At 35.9% G+C, this 22,213-nt stretch overlaps 1 protein-coding gene across 2 annotated transcripts in view; it reads left to right on the forward strand.

Moving 5' to 3' along the window:
• RYR2 (ryanodine receptor 2) overlaps window positions 1-22,213 on the forward strand; it is a 389,904-nt gene that overhangs the window by 100,944 nt on the left and 266,747 nt on the right. For both annotated transcript variants that reach the window (XM_051783768.1, XM_051783769.1), the window contains one exon: window positions 20,312-20,416. In XM_051783768.1, the coding sequence (XP_051639728.1) occupies window positions 20,312-20,416 (105 nt within the window). The remainder of the gene's footprint in view (window positions 1-20,311; window positions 20,417-22,213) is intronic.

Here is a 22,213-nt window from a genome sequence, read left to right on the forward strand (position 1 = left end):
TGCCAGCTTCCATAACATCACTTTAATTCTCTCTGATTCTTCACAGAGTACTGCTTCATTTTCTGTCTCATCATTTTGAATGTATTATTCATAATAATAAATTTTTCACTGGGATATTAATGATTCATTATAATAGCAGTGATCTTGATGAATTAATTCTTGCCACTCTGTTTTAAGTGAATCTTTTTAACAATAAAAATGTACTTGGATAGAAGTGGTTGTAGTGCTCGTTGCCTGTGAGGCCAGAAAGATCTATTTAATGAATTTGTTATCATTCAGTAAGTTTGGATATTAAATCTACAGTCTCTCTCTCACTGTGTAAAACTTCTGAACATTCTTGTCTTTAAGGAATGTGGTGTAGATTTCATATCAGTTTTCTATGCTTGTTTTGTTGATACTGCTTTTTCTCCTTGTTTTGTGAAGCAGTCTGTATTCTGCTCATTCTGCATGGGATTGGGGGAAAAAAGCAAACAAAAGAAAACTCATGCAGCTCCTCTGTGTTTCAGTTTTTAAGGGCTGACAGTTTCTAGGATGTGCTCATTTGAAGTAATTTGTAGATATAAGTACTGAGGGAGCCATAAAATTACCAAATCTTTAAAGCAAAGTGGACTATAAATAAAAATGTTTTTCTTCCTAATGTCTGTGTCCATAGAAGGTTACTATTGCATTATATAAGGAACAAGGTAGGAAATATTCAAAGAGGCATATGATAATTTGAAAAAGGTTCCAACAGAGTTCTTGAGCTGGTTAAAAAATTTCCATGCATGTCTTGAAGACTATTTTCCAGTTTTAATGGGATTGTGATGCACTTTAATGCAAACAGTAGTGTGGCATCTGAATTCCCACCAGGTATCAAGGATGTAAAACCAAGCACCAGTAATAAGCCAAACTCAAATAATAGACTTCAGCTATCATCCTGGACTTGCATTCTTGTTACTATCCCCTCCTTCTCTCCAATATCTTTCAAGATGCAGGTCCTCATGATGTAGCTGATGTTCTATTATCACAACTTCTTTGCATGCACTTTCCTGCCCTAGGATCACTAAATAATTCACACTACTAAAATAATGGTCAAAACAAAGATACATATTGATAGAATAATTTGGCAACTACTGACTGTTAATACTTATCCCATTACAGCAATAACACTGGAAGGCCCATAATGAAAATTGCTTAATGAATTTTATTTTCTTCTATTCAAGTTTAAAACACAAGTGTTTCTTTGGAGTGTCATATAGATTCCCTCAGCATCAGAGGAAAACAGGAGATTTTGAAAACATCATACTAACAAAAGATGAATAAATTAGCAAACACTTTAATAAGCATTATCATTTCATGTGTTCACATTTAAAGACTGTTTCCAAATTCCATTTTATTCACTTCTTTTGACTTGCTTGTCAAATCATTTTACTGAGCAAAAATATCCTCTTTATTTCTTTATTTTTCTTTATTCTGCAAATAGATTTTTCTTCTGTATATATTGTAATGTGTTTGGATTTTAAATAAGGAATTGAATAGTGTTTGGAGGTACATTGCAACTTGGTTTTAGGCTTGAGGTTTATTTTTTTGTAGCAAATACAGAGACATCTTTTGTTACTAAATTTGATATGGTACTCTTTCTAAGGAAAAAATTTATCACAAAATGGCATTTTAACGGAACCAAATTTCAAAGTATATCAAAGTTATGACTCTGAGTTTGTGAATGTTTTTATGCATTGGTTTGGTCATTCTTACAGGAAGGGAGTTGAACTGAGAGCTGGGATTGTTCAACCTGGAGAAGAGAAGCTCCAGGCAGACCTTAAAACAGCCTTCCATTACTTAATGAGGACCTTCAGAAAAGAAAGTGAAGGACTTTTTTATCTCGGGCTGTAGAGATAGAATGAGGGGTAATGGCTTTAAACTAAAGGAGGGTAGATTTAGATTAGCTATTAGGAAGAAAGGCTCTACTCTGAGAGTAGTGAGACTCTTTAACAGGTTGTCTAGAGAAGTTGTGGATGTCCCATTCCTGGAAGTGTTTGAGGCCAGGTTGGATGGGGCTTTGAGCAAACTTGTCTAGTGGAAGATGAGGGTTGGAACCCAACCATGACAGAGGTGTTGAAACTAGATGATCTTTAAGGTCCCTTGCAACCCAAACCTTTCTATGATTCTATGTAGTCTAACAAGTGCTGAGTAAAGGGGAAAAACAGTAACTCCCTGCTACACAAGTTTTAGCACAGCACAGGAGGCTGTCGCCCGCCTTTACTGCCAGGGCACATTGAGGAATCATGCCTACCTTGCTGCCCTCAGACCCTTTTCTGCAAAGCAGACTCCCAGATTGGGTCAGAGGGTACTGGGTCTTTGTATAGAAAATGTATTCTTGATTTGAAATTAATTACCCAAGCCAGTAGATTGGATTGCAGTTGTGAAGGACACACAGATGGACTAGATTCTATATGAGTGATAGCAAATAGCCTTGGACAAATCAGGCATGTGTCTGTTGTAACATTGTTTTGAGTTCTACAAGGGACTATTCTCTAGTTTTGGCTGATAATGAGACAAAAGCTATTTTGCCCTTGGCTCTCTTTATTTTATTTTAACTTGGTGTTGTGGTTTAACCCCAGCTGTCAGCCGAGTGCCACTCAGCCACTTGCTCACTCTCCCTGTGTTGGGATGATGAAGAGAATCAGAAAAGTAAAAGTGAGAAAAATCATGGGTTGAGATAAAGACGGTTTAATAGGTAAAACACAAGCCACGTGTGTAGGCAAAGTAAAACAACAAGTTCATTCACATCTTCCCATGAGCTGGCAGGTGTTCAGCCATCCCTGAGAAAACAAGGCTGGTTCATGTGTCCTGGTGATTTGTGAAGACAAATATTGTCACTCCGAACACCTCATGCTTCCTTCTTCATTCCTCCTGCTTCATACACCGAGCACGTCATCATGTGGTATGAAACATCCCCTGGGTCAGTTGGGATCAGCTATCCTGGCTGTGTCACCTCACAACTCCTTGTGCACCCTCAGCCTACTCGCTGGTGGAGTGGGTTGAGGAACAACAAAGGTCTTGACTTAGTGCAAGGCTGCAAATTACTCAAATTGGTCCCATATCTTGAAGAGCAAAATAATAAATTAAAAAGATGTCAGGTCTAAATTATGTGTACTTTTATTAATGGAAGACAGTCCTGAATATAAAACAATCTTGTCCAAGATAAATACATGACTACCTCATCTATAGAGGTGTAGTAGCTTAAGTGAAAAATAATTATATTTCAATCTCTACCAATTTCAAATCAAATCTATCTCAAAATTGATTTTGTTCTCAGGATAGGTTGCATATTTTAAATGTATAAAAATATCAGATATATAAACCATCAAAAATTCTTAACATTGAAAAAGTAGCAACAGCAAGAATAACAAAATCCAAGGAAAACATGCTGAAGACAAAATTTAAAAAACTTACTTTTATTATCTCCTGCAATTATTTCTTCATCAGGTTTTGTCAAATCTATAGCATAAATTTTAATTTCTTATGTAAGAAGAAAATAAGGGATGGCTGTCAAAAAAGAAAACAAAACACCCCACTGTTGTGGTTTAACTCAGCCAACAACCAAGCCCCATGCAGCCACTCACCCACTCCCCCACCAGTAGGATCAGGGAGAGAAACAGAAGGATAAAAGCTAGGAAACTCAGGTTGAAATAAAGACAGTTTAACAGGGAAAGCAAAAGCCATGCACACAAGCAAAGCAAAACAAGGAATTAATTCACTGCTTCCCATGGACAGGCAGGTGTTGAGGCATCCCCAGGAAAGCAGAGCCCCATCACATGTAACACTTACTTGGGAAGACAAACACCATCATTCCAAATGTTCCTCCTCTTCCTCCTTCCTCCTCCCGCTTTATATACTAAGCATGATGTCATATCGAATATCCCTTTAGCCACCTGTCCTGGCTGTGTCTCCTCCCATGCACCCCCAACTTCCTCGCCAGCATGGCAGCATGAAAAACAGAAAAGCCCTAACCAGCACACTTGTAAACTTCCTTTCTGACAATTGTCTATAGGTACTTTTGTTTTGTCAGTGTTTCCTGTACTTTTAAATCTATTCCGTGTGTGGAAGACCATCTCTTCTATAAAAAAAAATTATCATTAGTTAACTTATCTCAGTGACTAGTGAGATCTATTTCTGTACATTTGAAAATTAAGATTGTTCCTTTTTATATATAAAGAGATTGTTAGTGTGAGGGAGTTCATTCGTTAAAAGATCATGTTGTCTGCTATGGAAGTAGTTTTTCTATAGAACTAAATAATGCATGGACTTCTGAAAATCAAACAAGCTGGAGCTGTTGTTTTAACAGCTCCTGAAAACTATTCCTGTCCATGATGCAGAATGAAAAATACTCAGCTCTGGGCTAGTCACAAATGTGGTGTTGATTCCTTGTGAACCACTGCACAGCAAAACACTGAAAGTTCAGGTACTCTTTTTTAAATTACACAAGGTTTTGGTTTCTTTTTCTGTTTTTTATGGCAGGTGGTAAACTCACATGCTTTAGTTTCATGATGCTGTGAGGTATAGAAGAACTGCTTTACATAATTTAAAAGGAGTGATAAAATCTATGTTTTGGGTTTTTTTTCCCCTCTTTAGGTTTCCATAATTTGGACTTTAGAGAGGGTTTTTTAAGATCTGAAAAGTTTCTCAAGTTATTTTTTTTTTCCCTTCAACTTTTTCAAGAAGGCAGTGCAATGTCTGATGCTCTGGTTTGAAATTTTTATGTATCAGTTACAGTGCTGAAAGCAGAGTCCAAAAAAAATACCTTTCATAATTCTATTTGTAAAGTGAGAAGAGACTTCACATGAAAGTGAGACTTTGATAACTTACTTTCCATTTTTGCTTCTGAAGAGTCACTACTCCTGTGGCAGGGCAGAGGGATTCTTCAGATTTGGTGCTGGCCTAGTGTAGGCCAGTTGGCTGGTACTGTTGACTCCATCACGCAGCATATGTTGGTGATGTTCTGTTCTTTGTTGGTCTCCAGATGCTACTGTTGTGTAACAGGATAGAAAATAAAGTCTGATAATAAGACCTACCTGCTGTTTCTTGTGCTGACAAATACCAATTTTTTTATTTTTTTTTTCTTTGCCCTTTGATTGGTCTATTTTTAAGTAGATGAATCGGCAGGAGCTGGACAGGTGGCTGTGCTCAAAGTGAAGAGGGGAATGTGAGAAGGGAGACTAGGGAAGGTTGAACATCCGGCACAGACAAGGCTACGTGAAAGTGTGATCTGCTAGTATTTATGCAAGCAGTTTCCATGCCAGCAGTCAAATTCTGTATGGATGTGTCTGGAGAAGGGTATCATCCTGAATGGTGGGACACTGGCCTGAACTCCTGTGCTCTCACTGCCTCTCGAAGAAAGACTTTTCTTTGTTTGTCTTCCAGAGTTTAAGATCTGAAGGCAGGGGTTGCCTTCTTTTTTGTCTTTTACGGCAAACACTTGAGTATATTCTCAGTGGCCAAGGCCAATAATCTGTCTCCAGAGAGACTGAGTCTGAAACTCTTTCTGACAGCTGAGAAACAGTACCTGTACTGTGCACAGTTTTTGATCATGTAAAACCAAATATATAAAAAGCGCACATGGTGTCCATAAATGTGTGGATAAAAGCAGATGGCTTTTGAGCAGTTACTGACATAATGAAATACTGAGTTTTTAAAAATTTGATTCACACTGAGAAATCATATCAGTGTTGTTTGCTTGTGTTTACATTGGATCATTCTGTGAATTTGCCTTATAGTAAGGTGGTTGTTTGCTTGGACTTTTTTTGATAGTTGCTGTGGTTCATTTCTGTACTTGTGTTTCCATTTTATTAATCTAAAAAGGTCAAAAAAGTCTGTCAGAGCTTGGGCAAGGCTTTGTAGCTATACCTCCAAGCCCATTTTAATTGCTTTTGTGTCATGTTGCCAAAATGAATATTCTCCTTTAATGACAAGGATGGCACTTAATCTTACGTAATCTAATGTTCAGAGTACTCCATTTAGCAGACTTTTACTAAGATCATTGATTTTAATAATTTAAATAAAGACTTGCTATCAAATATATGCCTACTTACACACATAATATATGCCTACTTACATACATAATTTAGACATAGGTAGATGAAGTCTTCATAGGTGTTGATCAGACAGGATTTTGTTCAGTAAGTCATTCTTTCCCATGAAAATGCTCTGTAGAAGCAATGCAAATAAGAACAGTGTGTTTTACAACATTTGTATGTAGTTTTAAGCAACATATAATTTACATAATTGTAAATATTATCTTTATTATTTATGTATATACAATTCGATTTTTACTTCTTTTAAATATTGTATACATTTTGAGACTAAATGTAGATGTGGTTGCGATACTTGTACTTAGTCCCAGAAACCAGCAGAATTATTTCTTGGGATGGAAAGTGAATAATTTAAAATGAATGTGAAATATTCAGACTATGAAAGACACTGTGTCAGATCTCCATGGGTGTAAGGCAATAACAGATATATGAGTTGAAAACTGTGGGCATTATTACTAGGCATAACAATAAAATTTAGCATATTTGTACTGTCACCTGTAACTCAGGTACTTTTTACAAAGGAAACAATTGTGTGATATCAAGCAAGCCATCACAGACTAAATAGTGTAATTATAATTTATCCAATCTATGATACCTTACTATTCTCATTGTCCACATAGTAGCTCCTGTTGAAGCAGATATTTGGAATTTTAAATTCACACAGGAATGGAGTATTTCTGATCTTACAGATCCCTCTGTTATTGGGGATAACTCTGCATGCTTAGTTATTTAGAACCTATGGGGTTTTATCAGAAGACTTTAATGTATTGAGTACTTGGGAGTTTTTTGTCAAAATGTTTTAGAATATTTTAGAAATATTTAAGGCTGTCATCAGTAAAGCACCTGGGAAAAGCCTCCAGAGGAAAGTTCTGAATTCCTAAATCTGCTAGTAGAGTTCATGACATGTAATCTGGAAATGTAGCAACAAAAACTGTGAAAGAGAAAATCAAAACAGTTTTGTAGATACATTTGCTTGATGATAGTACTCCAAGTGATGGCACTGAATAAAATAGTAGTACATATGATATCTATGCATGCATTATGTCTGTTATCAACTAACCAATGCAAGACAAATTTTGAAACGTTCATTTTCTTTTTAATATTAATGATGGGTTTCATACTATTAGTGATATAGGCTATCCATTCAAGAAACTTAACTCAAAGCTGTATAATTTATGTAATTTAACAAACAAAACATGACTTGTAATTTCTCCAGTCAAATATGTAGTTTGCAACTTTCTTCATTATCTAAATGTATGTTAAAAAACCCCAACCAAACAAACCCTAAATGTTTACAAAACTACCTATGATAGTAGCTGCTGGTTTTTTTCCCTTGTTTGTTTGTGTGAGGTTTTTTTTTTTTTTTTTTTTTTTTTTTTTTTTTTTTTTTTTTTTTTTTATTTTTATTTTGTAGTGGAACAGATGTAGGAATTTCACTCCTGGTCTAAAATAAATGAAGAAAACCTGAAAAATCCCGTTACATCCATTTTCCTTTATATATCCCAGTAACTGTTTAGACCTCTCATTATTTAAAGATTAAATAAGGTAAAAAGAACTAGATATTGTGCTGGAAAATCTGGTCTGGGATATGGCTGTGATACAACCACTGTGACTGAAGAAGCTCAGATATGTGGTGTACAATTCTGTATTGGTTTGGTGAGTTTTCTAGGCGCTTCTAAAAACCTACCGGTTTGCTGTGATTTAGCTTCTGAGTCCTAGTTTTTTTACTACTGCTCCTATTATAAAGAAGAGTTGCCATCATTGCATGATGGATTTGTCTACATTCTGTTCAAAGCAATGCCCTTACCCAAATGCATAGTTGATGGGTTTTGATGGTTGGGTTTGTCTTTTTCCCCATTTAGTATACAAGTCTTGGGACTCTTTAATAATCTTGGGACTAGGTGTTAAGGACTGCAAACAGATTATTTGCCTTCCCCAAATGTGCTAAAATACCATAAGAAAGTCCTTGAAAGGTAATTAAAGTGATTCATAGAGCAAAGGCATAATATTTTGAGGTGGGAGTTCTTACTTGCTGTACATTCATGACTGATGAAAGTTGCAACTGCTATCTGTTCAGTGCAAACACAACCCTGGCAGCTTCAGGCTTGCTGCCTTACCCTGGGAAACTGAGCATCACAAGGTTAGGCAGTGGCATATTCTGCCAAGTCCCTTAGAGCTCAGCATTTCAGATATTTTCTCTGATGGGTTTATGGTAGACTGTACTTCATTAGCAAATGCAGAGTAGTTACAAAGCAGTTGTTCGAATTGTAATTAGACCGATAGGTAGCTGCACATCTGAAAACCTGAAAAAAACAGCTTCATAAATCTGTGTTCGAAGCTAAGAACACATGAAAATATGTTATTTTAAGCCCTTTAAATGAGCATTTATCTAAAATAGCAGTTTCACATTAACCTCGTAGCCCTGCTTAGCACTTAAGTCATGGTATTATTACTTTGTATTCAGTATTTTTGAGGACTGTTGGGCTAAATCTGGCTCAGCAGACTCCTGTGAGTAATCCTAGCCCAATGGGCTCAGAAATTAGGGCAAAGAAATGTGGCCTAATAATGAGTGAATCTGTGTTTGTTTGAGGTATATAATGTTGATCATGTCTGAAACAGAACTAAAAAAAGAGTATTAGACACTTGTTGTTGTTGTTTATTTCTTAAGACTTTTTGAAACTTAGGCCTTTTAAGTGGTGATTTTCAATATTTTAGGCTTTTCTTCCTGGTTACTTCCCCAAGAAAAAGGTGGAAGATTTGTGCTTTTGTAACAACCAAGGGAGTGCTGTAACTTACTATCATAACAGGAGTATTTGCAACATTAAATTGAAGGTGTTAGTTTATAAATAGTCTGGATTGGAAGAGGGAAGTTGGGCAAGTGGAAGTAGTTTGGAGGTTGAAGATTTATGCTTTTTGTCCCTGTGTTTGAAACCTAAATGTAAGTTGTTTGAATAACTTTCCTAATGCTGACTGGTGGGTTACTGAATATGAATACAAGAAGAACTTCCAGTTTCACAAAAAAAGAAGAGTTGCGTTATTTTACATTAAAAAATCAAAGACCAGACTGTAAAAAAAGTGATTATGCTCTTAAAGGGTATGCGTAAATGCAGAAGGTCAGAGTTCAGGCTGCTTTTCCTGCGAGTTTATCTTTGAATAATTGCTGGAAGTTTGATATTTGTTTGAAAACATGTAGATAAAAGTGATGGACGTGCAGTTGATACATGAACCACATTGACATCTCTAGTCTGTTTTTCTTACATGAACCAACATGTCTTTAATATCTGGAGGATGAGAACAATACTCTGGTTTCCCACAGTATGATTAGCAGCTTAAGATGTCCTCCTTATCTGTCATTTTTGGCTTGGCCTGTTCAAATACCATTTACAAGCCAAGAGGAGTTTTACGGCTCTCCGTGCAAGAGCCTCAATGCAAGGTTCTTGTAGAGCAGTGACTCTGTGCAGTCTACTTTTGCCCTGCCTGCAACCTGCTAATTGGGAAGCTGTGTGAGCTGGAAGGAGTTGAAGCTCATGTTCTGCTTAATGGAGTGTGGGATAGTTTTTCTTTTATTTTACAAAGTGATATTCTTGTAAATATAATGAGTCCCTGTGAATAATGCTAATTGATGTTTTTGAGCTTTAACTCCTTAGAAGGTCTCTTTTTCTTCCCTCCTGGATATAAAGAATATGTTTAGGAATAGAAAGCTTGTTCCATCTTCCAGGTATTTGTACTCTTGTCTTGGCATGTTTACAAAGATACCATCCAGAAAAATGTTGCCTTTTCATGAGAACTGAATTTTTACATGCTATTAAAAAAGAACAGACAACGAATGTCACTGGGCTGATTTTAAAAGACTGATACAGTCTTCCCCTAACAATCCTGCAAACTTTACTTCTATCCCGCATCTAAATGTCTTTTAATGGTAACAGGGAGTTATGAATTTCAGGTTCTCTTGGTGTTTCTCTGAGTACTGACCAGTTATAATTGAACAGTACACTTTTTACAGCTGGTGATAAGGTAATAATTGTGGGAAATGTGAATCAAAATCAACACCCCTTGTTCTAATGGCTTTAGATAATATAGGATGAATTAGTTTAGATAGTTTAGGATGCTTGAAATGGCCGAGGTGGGTATTGATCAATAAAAGGAACAAGTTATTTCTGTATGAAGGACAATGGCAAATGTCTGCAACATTTTGAGTTCCATGAGAGAAAAAGAAACAGGACTAGCACAGGACTTTCATGATATTGGACAGAGGTCCCAGAAAGCAAACCAATATTCTTCTCAGTGCAATATGAAATATGAACAGACTTGCCAAGAAACCATTTAAGTATCCATTATTCAATAAATCGAAAAGTCCAGTAACACAGAATTTTTCTTAAGTTGAGTAAGTATTAGCCAATACAGAAGGTCCATAGAAATGAAGTCCACTTGCAATGAGGTTTTATTTTTAAATAAGAAACATGCCTAGTGTGATTAGCTGTTGTAAGAATAAAGCTTTATAAGCTTTGAGTGCCATATTTGATATTTGATTTACTCAGCAGTACACCAACAATTAATTCAGCTTCTTTGGGCTGATACAGTTGCAAGAATGTGTACAGACTAATGACTATAAAAGTCTTTGTTAAAATGGCAAAAGAATTCCTTCTCCTTGTGCATGTTTCTGGCTAGTTTATTATGGAGGTTATCTGTATCTATAGTTTCCATTGGAGCTTTGATTTTCACATACACTTAACTGTCTGCATAATTCTTACTAGAATTGTTTTATTTCTATAGAGAATGTGAATTCCTTAGGAGAATTAATTAGAAAGAGTTAATAAGAATAATAAGAAAAACTTACAAGTATGTGGATTTTTTTGATTGTTTGTTTTTCAGAAAATAAACCAGTATCAAAGACATTTGAAAAGCTGTTTTAAATCCCCAGCACAGACATGCATCTTAGTAGAGGAGTGGAATATCTTTGCTTGGTTAGGTGGAAGTTGAGATATTGGTAAAATAAAATTAAAACCATATAGAAAATAATATGTGGTTGTGCATAATAGGTCTCTGCAAAGGTGTGTAGTTATCATCTTATGTGATGTCAGAATGTGAAATTTTAGAAAGGAAGAACTTGACTATGGCAAAGGAAGAAACTCCAGGTTGGTGAATGATCTGAATGAATGTGATATTCTCATGTAGGAGTAATATCTGTGAACTTATTGTTATACTCCCTCCTTGAACATCTATTCAAGAGTAACAGGAAAAGAGTAAGAGTCTAGAGAGTTTTCAGAGTCCTTGAGACTGTCTTTACCATCTCTGAATTTTTAAGCCTCTTGCTTTATTCACTTCCGAGATAGGTGGGAGATGCATGTGGGTATTTCTGTCTAGACAGTATTTTGTGGCAGCTTTTTTTTAATTGTGTTACTGAATGATAAGCAGAGAGTCCTTTAAATCAGGAGTTGGTTGTTTCTTAACAGGTTAGTAACAATATTTCAGCACCTTAGACCAAAACAGGAAAAATTTGAATCTTTAAGAAGCTGAAAAAATAATCACTAATTACTCTTCTAATTATTCTTTTTGACTTTGTAGTTAATAGAGGTGCGTAGTCAAGTAAGTGTGTATTTTTTACATCATGCAGTGGATATTCAAATGCAGTGCCATGCACAGGCAAGCAGAGGCTTTATGTATTTTACATGTTTAAAGATAAACCACAATTTCTGAGTATATATGGTAATTTTTTTTTTAAGCAGATATTTATGCTTGGAAGTATTATTGCACTTTTTATCAGCAGTGGAACTCTGACAGTACAGGTCCTTAAATCCTTGGAAAATTTCTTGGCAGACAGTTCTTGCTCTTAGGACTCTTAAAACCTTTCTGTCCCTGACCCAAATATTTGCTAGAGTTTCTCTAAGACTGCAACAGTTTTATTATTAAAAATACATTTTCTGACTGAACAACTTTCAATATGCCATTCTAATTGATTTACTTTACATTACAGAGGTAAATGTATGTACCTTTTAAGATAATGTATTTTTTGATTTAATTATAATTTTAAATCAAGTAAATCAGATCAAACATCCTGGAGTGCAAAATAATTTGGGGATCATAACATCCAACCTGAGTCAGAATGGACTTACTACCTTTAAAAGACGTACAACAAGCAGGACAAAATGAGTTAAAGAACTGTGATATGGTGTAATATTCATCTTCATAAAATGGCCTTATAATATATTATTTTTTTGCCAGCCAGTAGGGACTGGCACACGTAAATTTCAATAAAGCATGTTTAGCTTCTGTTAAGGTGGTGGGATAGATTGGAAATTCTGTGGGTGGTTGCATTTAATTTGTTTTGAATAATTTTGTAAATTGAATTAAGCACGTAGATGAGTAGTGACTCTAAAGAGAGGTATGTATTATTCATTTTAGCTATAAAAACTGATTTACTTTATGTATGTGTAAAGAAAATATTGACTGTTAATATGCAATTTAGTACTGCAAGTACATAAGTGCGTTGTTGCATCTTGCCACAAAGGATTTTCATAGTTATGCATGCTTTGCTACTTTTAAACTCTGTTGCCAGGAGAGAGCTGATGATGCATCTCCTTTCCTTTGTTTAAGGACATATCAGAGGTGACTCAGCATAAATGTCCAGTCCCCCATTCCAGCAGTATTTGACAGGCACTGATTTTCCTGAATCAGGCAATATAAAACTGATTTCAGCAACATAAAATGGAAAATGTAATTGACTTAAAACAAAATCCTAAAAAGTTAAAATTTGGTGTCCATTATGTTTTATAATTGATAGTTTATGAGATGAAGAAGCAGGTTTTGCTTCTCTTAGACATATTGTTTCTTGTTCAAAATAAATGAATTATTTATAAGAGTTAGTATTCTGGAAATTAGTAATTATGTTTATTTGGATGTCATTTTTACATTCTATAATTCTACTGTGAAGATTTCACCTATGGGATAAATTTAACAGTAAGAGAATCTCAGTGAATAAGGATCTGTTGATTATTATGCAGAGGTAAGACTTCCACTGACACAGGTCAGGCCATGTCAGTTATTACAGCCACAAAATATGTGCACATTTGCCCTATTAGTTTGACCCTTAAAGGTTATAGGATTCCTACTTTGAAGAATGATTGTTGTAATGTGCATGGGTTATATTAAATCTGGTCAGATATTAGGAAGATTTTCCTCTTGGGGGTCTGCTATGCTTTTCAAAAAGGGGCAGAATAGGTCATCTTTCTGATGCTGCAAGAATCAAAGGATAGCCGATTCTTTCCAGGTTCTAAAGCAACAGTACCCACCCATTTGTTGCACCAGCTGCAAATACAACATAATCTCTAAGAATAAAAGAGAAAGTTAAAGTTTTGGATAATACACATAAGATTAGCATAATAAGATAGAGTTTGCAGGATCAATGTGAAGTTAAACAAATCTTGTTTTCTTAATTTGAATGTGTGCCCAGAACCTCTGTAGCACTGTTGATCCTGTAAGTTTTTTTATTTTACTAATGAGCATGGGATTTTCCTAATTACCTTCAAAATTAACACATTTACACTGCATTAGTGTGGCACATTATTAGCTAATGTTCAGCTGAGCTTCTGGCTACAGCAACATATATTGCAATGGGTATTGAGTTGATTGACTGAGTTTATCTGGTGATGCTGTAAGTAGTTATATGGCTCCTTACACAATATCACTTTTATCTGTTGCTAAGAGTTTTAAATTTTCAGAGAACAGATAAAAAGGAAACGGCTCTCAGTAATGTAGATATGTTGGACTTATGTGTGGTTAGAAAGGAGACTAGAGGGGAGAGATGGAGGATAAGAGAAAAAAACCTCTTATCCATTTTAGAGGTGAAATCTCTGAGACCCTTAAAGAAAGAAAACACTGTACCGGGAATTACAACTTCCAAGCAATTAAAACAGTCTGGTCTGTTAATAATGGCTTCAAGACCTCTGACAGCTCTCAGGATCAAAGCTATTTCCAAGGATCAAAAGCTGAAAAATTGTAAAATGAAACTTTGACGCTGTTTTCAGCATAAAGGAAAATACTATAATTGTACTTAAGTAACATCAGTCTAAATAGAAATAGGTTTCTTATGGATCTTTAAATGAGACTGTAAGAGGAAAAAAAACCAAGAAGCAGTTTCCTTCTGAATGTTGTTATATCTTCAAGTTTGTGCAGCCTAAGTTTCAGGCATACACAATTTTCTTTGCCAGTGAGCTCTGTTCCGTGGTGACCAGCACATGACATTCACTATGTGAAAATGAGTAGGGAGGGATTTTGGTCTTTACTGTTGTGTAAACTCTTATGGAGATAAAAATTAGTAACTCCTTGAAATCGGACAAAAAATACTGTAGATGAGTGTTTCATATATCAGCAGTATGCTCAGTGTATTAAGATTTTTTTCACTGATGGGTTTATCAAATCTAACGCTTCGTTTATGAGAGAGTTCCTCACTTGGAAATCTGGACAAGATGGGGAAACATTTTATGTGTGACCACAAGAGAATATTTTTTTAAAAATTAAAACAATTGATTCTTTAAGTCAGATTAACAAGGAGATCAGCAGGTAGAGGCATAGGCAACTAACACATGATTCAAGAGAACCACTGAGGACATGGAACTGTCTTGTGTTCTAGGATTTGAAAATGAATGATTGAAATGTGTTTGGGTCTGACTTCAGTTCCACCACTAGCTGTTTTTCTGGTTGTTTGTCTCCTTTTTCCTTCTACTTTGTTTTTTTTTCCCTATGGACCCTGTTCTCATTTTATCTTCCTGGTATTCCCATGAATTTTTAAGTTTTATCCCCTGAAACAGTTGTCCTGTGAAAAAGGACTCTTCAGAGCTTTCAGTTGTTAACAAGAAACTTTTCACTGTGTGAAAAACAACATATTTCAGGAAGCAGAACTTGACCAGATTTTCAAAGTTTTTCCTAGAGAAAGTGAAAAGAATATTTGTGACAAAGAGCCACTCTTGTCAAACTGCTTATCCTAAAACATGGGGCCATTACAGTTTTTAGATATAGTAACCTAAAAAGTTTTGAATGTTGAGAACTTCTCTTCTTTTGAGGGAAACAACTGTTTTGGACAGAATGTCCTATAAAAGCCTTATACAGAAAGTGATAATTTCAGACTGAAATAGTCATAAGCAACTGATAGCAAACTTTTTAGGAGGTGGCCAGGCAACCTTCACAGTCTGCTGATGGTGAATACATGGGAGCTTGACACTGTTACTGGAGGAGTGCTACAGAGAGGACGGTGTTACTTGACACCATCCTTTCCATAGAGCTGAAACTGTAAACCTCATAATTAATTCTCTGTCTTTTCCGCTTTGGGATTTGATGATTGTAGTTTGTCCTATTTGTCTGATGGGACTGGTCGTCAGACCCATACATTTCTGTACTGGGCCCCTTGTTTTGATGACAAACGTGAAAACGTGGAAAGCTGTTCCTTCTATATACAGTCCTAGAAATGGATCTTCTTACTTGGTAATATTGAGTGTGTTCTATCACTGTCACTGGACAGAATCTCATTTAAGTAGAAAGGATGGCCAGAACGATGGAGATCTATAAATTTAAATGTAACTTGAAAATATCTGGTGGGTTCAGTTTCTTTCAGGCTACTCCCACAAATAGAACTACAGATGTTTTGCTTAAATTCTGTGCTAAAATTAATCTTCTGAGTTGTCCTCCTTGGATTCTCAAAGTTAGGCATTTAGTAAATGAGCTAGTGTTAAAAAAAGTTATGAACACCCACATCTCATTTTTTGACAATGATGCAAATGATAGATGCTTTGTAAATCAGGCTACTTAATTAGGTGATTTTTTAGGCATTGCTATGTGAATGTTTAGTATACAGCTAGAAATTAAATACCTGCAAGTCCATTTCTTTGGGAATCTGGTTAGAAGAGAAATAAACCCACACCCCTGAGCCTAGGAAAATAACTAAGAAGCTTGCAAATAACTAGGAAGAAAAATTAAGCCGAGGTAAAGCTGCTTATTCTTAGAGACAGAATTCTGTTTGCTGATGTAATTTATCATTCTTCAGTCTTGTATTAATATTTATGAGAGGCAGAAGTTCAGTTTAGATTCACAAGATTACATGCAACATATTACATGAGCAGGTCATACATTACTGTGGCTTGTTAGCACTGTGTGACCATCAGAGTAATGACGGTGGGACTGAGTTTTGCATCTCAGCCTCTTGCTTTCACTGGCGTGTGGTATGCTTGGAAATAGTAATTCACTAAAAACTGAAATAGAGTGTAATGAATACATTCAGTATCCATGATACAGTGTAGGTTGGAATACAGCTAGGGATATTTTTAAATGGTGTTTCAAAAGCTTTACTCAAAACACCTTTTTAATAAAGGGTATGATTATCTAATTTGTGAATCTGCCTCCCGCAGAGTAAAGCATAATTTACTATGCAAATATTACTACAGAAAACTAGTGTACACAATAAATGTAGTTTAAAATGATGGGAAGAAATAAAGAATTCACCAATTTTCTAAATAATCCAGAAATTCAGTAATAGATATGCTTTAAAAATAAAGATGACTGTTATGTTATTTTAACTTGTCTAATTTTGTTGATTGGACTGTTACAAACAACAGAACAATAGAAAAAGGTAATATTTATGTACTGTTCTCCTAGCAGAAATGAATCTCCTTTTAAAATTTAATATAGAATTTCTAGTTTATTTGTGTAATATCTTTTTTTTAAATCAAACTACTTGCATGTTAGTAATTATGTCTGAGTAGAAGAACAAGAAGTGGCAGCCAAAATCATTAGTGCTTGAAACTCTGAGATATACAGGAATTACTGAGTTTTACTTTTTTAAGTCACTGGGTGTATTTTATGTTCAAATTCATTAAAATATAATTGATTTTGCAAACGTGTGAAAAATAAAATGAAAATAAATTGTTTTGAATACTGTCATTGCTTATCAGAATTTTCCACCAATTTTTTGAAGTGATACAGATTCCCTGTACTGTCCAAGGACCTCCTTATATACTCTGTCACAAAACAAAAGAAAGAAACCTTTTTGAAATATGAACTAATTTTCTATACCTTTGTTTAGAAAGTTACTGCAGCAAAGCTAAATACAATGAAAACTGGTGGAAAAAAAGATTGAAGATTGCCAATATGGTTACTTATATCTGTTAAGTAATCTGCTTTTGAGCACTGAGCAGTTTTTGGAGTTATAGATTGCGTTCTGTTCTCAAAACAGAGATGTATTGTTATCATTAAACTGTTGAAAATTTCCGGGTAGTTTTGGTATTTATTAAAAGTGCACTGGTGGGTGGTTGTTGGACATGTAGCAAAATATTTTCTTTAAAATTATTTATTATTTAATAGTGTACTCATAGTCTAGCAAAGCAATTACTAAAAAACCTGCCTGCACATTTCACCTGTTCTTAAGAATCTGATATTGACAACTGGTTGCTACAGGTTTTCCTTATGGACCCTAGAATAAGCAATTACTTTCCAGACTGGGTACTAAAATCTACTGTGTAATTTGTGTGAAGATACCTTTCGACAGGGAGTGTGAGACTGCCAGTATAACACAGAATACCTTTATTTTTTGTATTCCGTCCTCTGTCTCTATGTGAGATAATATGAGAAATAAGGTAGACAATCAAAGGCCTGGCAAAGACTCTTTCCTTCCTCATTTTTATGCTTTGAAGAGATGGGAAATGCACTGTGAATAATGTTTGGTATGTTTAAATGAGGGTTTAAAAATAAACTGGAATTATTGTTTTATGGAGAGGGCTATTCAAAATAGGAACTTTCAGTTTGTGTCTGTATGCCAGCCTGAAGCCTCATCTTTTAAATCCAGAGCTTTAAAAGCATCAGCATTGAAATGGAGGGTATAGGGGTGAGCAGAGCTGTAACTGAGCTAAATATATTGGCAGCTCTGCATCTGTCCTGCATCTGTCCATGCTCTGATTGTTGTACATGCCGTGATTGATGCAACCTTGCCCGTTTGATCTTCAGTGGAGCAGATCTGGGTGAGGAACTGCCAGAGAGGAAGGTCCAATTCACATGCTTACTGCAGGCATCAGTAGCTGCATCTTTCTTCAGCTCTTAGGGGAAGCACAGTGCTCTCTCGGGGCCACCAAGTGTCTAGGCATACGTGCAACAGAGATGAGGTGGGATAATGTGCTCTCTCTTTTGTCTCATGAAAAGGAAACTGGCTCTAACATTTTGCTAGACTGTAAGAAGACAGTACCTCTTCCACTTAATTAAAGCAAAATGGTCTCATACAGTTCTCCTTTATTACTCTCTGGCAGCAAAAAGTGAGAGAATATGAGAATAACTGAAAAATGTTCATTGGGACTTCATACCTCAGTTTAAATGGGGAAGGAAGAAAGTACTCCTGGCTGTCTTGAACATAAGGGAGAATGAAATGGAGGAAGGGGTGTCCTTGCTATGTTGGCTTGATCGATGTGTGAAATGATACGGGATTTTCTGTATTTGAAAGTGTATAACCTATAGGGTAAGTTCAGTAGTAAAAAAAATGGTAGGTCCAAAATCATATGTGTGAGACATTCTGCCAGCAAAAATCCTGCTTAAGTAACAGTAATGAATGACAGTGGGAATATTGTTATGGAGACTTTGTTTGCTTATAGTTGTTTGCTTATAACTAGATACAGGAAGTGTAGCCTTGACTCATTTCTGAGCACAGTGTACAGAACATCTTTTCCTGTTTTGTTCATACTCTTGTTTGTCAGTCATTCAGTCTTCACTGGGAAGAACTGGACTGTTAGGTAGTTTGTTTCTGTGAGACTGTCTAGAATGGAAGATTGTCCCCACATTTACTGAGTAGAAGCAACACCTTGCAACCCGCAGTCTTTGAGTACTCTCCTTCCTGCAAAATTAATTTTACATTAATTTTATTGAAATATAAGTAGTGGAAGATAATGAAAGATTTGTTATGTGTTAAAAAAACCCTGAATTACTGTACTTAGTGGGAATGAACAGCAATTTAATAAGCTGTTAAGGGTATGAATAAACTAACTTTTGAAATAAAATGGGAATGAAATGGTTTTCCAACTACCTTTTGCAATTTGGCCTTGGAAGAGGTCTCTTCACATTGTGCACAGTTTGAGTAAATGTACGATTTTACATCTTTAGTAGGAAAAGCATTCATGGTATAAAAAATTGATTTCCAATAGTGAATAAAAGTATTACTAAACTCAAGTATGCAACTAACTTGAAAAGAAGAAGAGACAACATATGAAAGAATTTCTGGAGGCAAGTAAAGGTGTGTAGGAGTTGCATATTCTATTAACAGAAGAAAAGATCCCCACATAAAATCTGATTTTACTTTGCTACTTAGGCATTGCTATTACAAACCTGTTTCAATTTTATATGAATTTTTATGATAATCTGGAAAATTGTCTTTTCAGTAACTCAATGATATTTTTTTCAATCATGACAAATTAAATATTCATTTTTATAAGACTCTTAGTTTTATCCCAGTTAGAGCAGACCATTGTGAAGCATACTGCCCTTCAAGGCTGAGAAACTGCTGGCCTGGCCTTCATACTCTGTGTCGAATGTTTCTGCTATGAAAATTCATCTTGACCTTCATCACAAGGATGAGGTCTGGCTACGACCAGTAGCCTAAAGACTGAATTTGGTTTCCCTTACAGTCTGAGCATAATGCCTGAGGCACATGTTCCGTATGCTAATGTCCAAGCAGACATTTCGCTGCTTTGCTTGGCAGTTCTTCTACTCCTAATTTTCTCCTGTAATTTTTTTTGTACGACTTGTATTGCTGCTCCTATTCCTTTCAAGGAGCCCCTCCAAGAAGAGTCTGCTTCCATCTTCCCCGTAACCACCACTAGATTTGTAAGATATCTCTCCTCCATCTAGGCTTGATCAAGCCCAGCTCCCTGCGGGCACACAGGGTGAGTGCACCAGCCCTGCCAATCCTGGTGATCTCTGCTGAACTTGATGAAATTCATTGGTTTCTTCTTTTATTGAGCATTTCTTTCTTTCAGTGACAGAGGACCATGTACCCCAGGTGTCAGCTTACAAATGTTGAGCCAGGGGAAGAGTTGCTTCCCTTTGTTTGCTGGCTAAGACTTAGCTGTTGCAGCCCAGTATGTGGCTGGCTTTCAAAGCCTCAAAGATATAGCAGAATTTTCAGATTCATGGAAAGTGAGGGAAAATAGAGGCATTGGAAATTGCTATTCAGCAAATCTGTTACTAATGTGATCTCATGGGTTTTTATCACCTAGAATGTTCCACCTGATTTGTCCATCTGCACCTTTGTGCTGGAGCAGTCTCTGTCAGTACGGGCCCTCCAGGAAATGCTGGCTAACACAGAAGAGAAGGCAGAAGGGGTAAGTTATTAAATATTCACTTTTTTTTTCATCTTGCAAAATACTACTTTTTTTTCCCCATGGTACCACAATTTTCATGACTGTCACAAGCTTATAGCATCAATAGCTAAATTTTCCTCCCATGCTACAGGAATGGTCTGTTTTGTGAGAAATTATAAACACTTGCAGCTTCCACTGAAGTTTGCCAGAGCTGTAAATTCACACCAAGTTCAATGTGCTGTGGGTCAGTATAGAGCTAAAAGGATGCTTTAATTTGAGATCTTATAATGTGTCATATAAAGCTTGATCACTTCTTCAGGTAGCTAAGCTTTCTGAGCATTCCTGGCTGTATCACATGAGACTGTCAAGTGTGCTGGTTTTCTCTAGAAATAATAAAATTGTTCTGTGTGGCCCGAGCTAAAATGTCCTGTAATAGACTTTTAAGCTGGAAATAGAATATTACTGAGTCTCAGTGGACAAGAAATATGGACAATAACGCATTTTTGCAGTCTGGAAGATGAAGGATATAGGAATTAATGAAATCCTATAGGAAATATTATTGGTTTTAATAGGAATAAATTGTCTGACTAGCAAATAGGAATTTACAAATAAATCATAGTAGTGTAATTAATGTTCTCTGCTGTGTAATTAATTTGATTTGTTATGCTGTTGTTGAATGTTCCATATATGCTTTGTAGTGTTAATTTGAATGCTATGCTCCAGCTCAAATCCTATAAACTTTAAGTGAGGAAGAGTGACTGTAGGCACAGGAGTGAAAGCTGGCAGAAGAGAAGCATGTCTGATATTTCTGGGAATGCCTAGAAAAAACAAACTTTAAACTAGTATAGGGTAGTTAGTCCTATAACATGCAAGGCACTGAGACTGAAAATGATATTTGGGAAATGAAGTCTGGGAACAGTCCCATGGATGATCCAAGGTGAGAATTTGTTCTGTCAGTGAGAATTTGTTCCAAGGAGTTAAACAGCAAGAGAATGAAAAGCACATCTGAGGTAGAAGAAGTGGTACCAGTGTAATCAGAGACATGCTTCTAAACCCCTCTTCTCCTAGTCTGTAAATGTTGAAACTAAGAGCAACGAAATCCACAGTGATAAACAAACAAACAAATGCATAAATAAAATAAAAAGGACCGATACATACAGGCATAATGTCAAAAATCACAGTCCAGACTCGAGGACGTGCAGTGATAACTGCGTACAGCCACACATGTGAAGTAGAGCAACAGTTTTCTTGCTGTTTGTTCCCAACAGATGTGGGCAGGAGCAGAAATTAAAGAAAACGTAGAGGAATGTGTGTTAAAGCAGTGCTATAGGGCAGAATACAGTGAATGAAAAAATGTTCAGTTTTTGAATATAAAGTATTGAAACTTCTCTTTAAATCATAACATCAATTGGCAGATTTTCTGTTGCATTGTCTTTAGTAGAGTGTTGTGGTCAAGTGTTAAGTGAATATTTATTTTTAATATAGAGATCATACCCAGGGAACGCTGGAGAATGAATAAACTTCTCTTCAGAATGATTAGAAAATGTTAGGTTGAGTATTCTGCTGGGAAGAAGGAGACTAAAGAGAGCTTTCTAGAGGTCGCAGATGGAATATTTGCACTAGTTCTGGACTATTTTCTGCACTAGATGTGAGCAGAAAAAGACTTTTGTAGGGCACAGTGACTGATGAGACTTATCTTGTTTGATGGTAACCTGGTATTTTCTGGAAACAATTACTGATATTTTCTGTGCATAACCATGAAGGTCAGAGTTGTGGGCATTCATACCCATGCCTAAATAAAACTGATGGCAGCTGTAC

Source organism: Manacus candei, unplaced genomic scaffold, assembly GCF_025592945.1.
Source record: "Manacus candei isolate 608988 ecotype Guabito, Panama unplaced genomic scaffold, ASM2559294v1 h1tg000017l, whole genome shotgun sequence".
Classification (NCBI taxonomy): Eukaryota; Metazoa; Chordata; class Aves; order Passeriformes; family Pipridae; genus Manacus; species Manacus candei.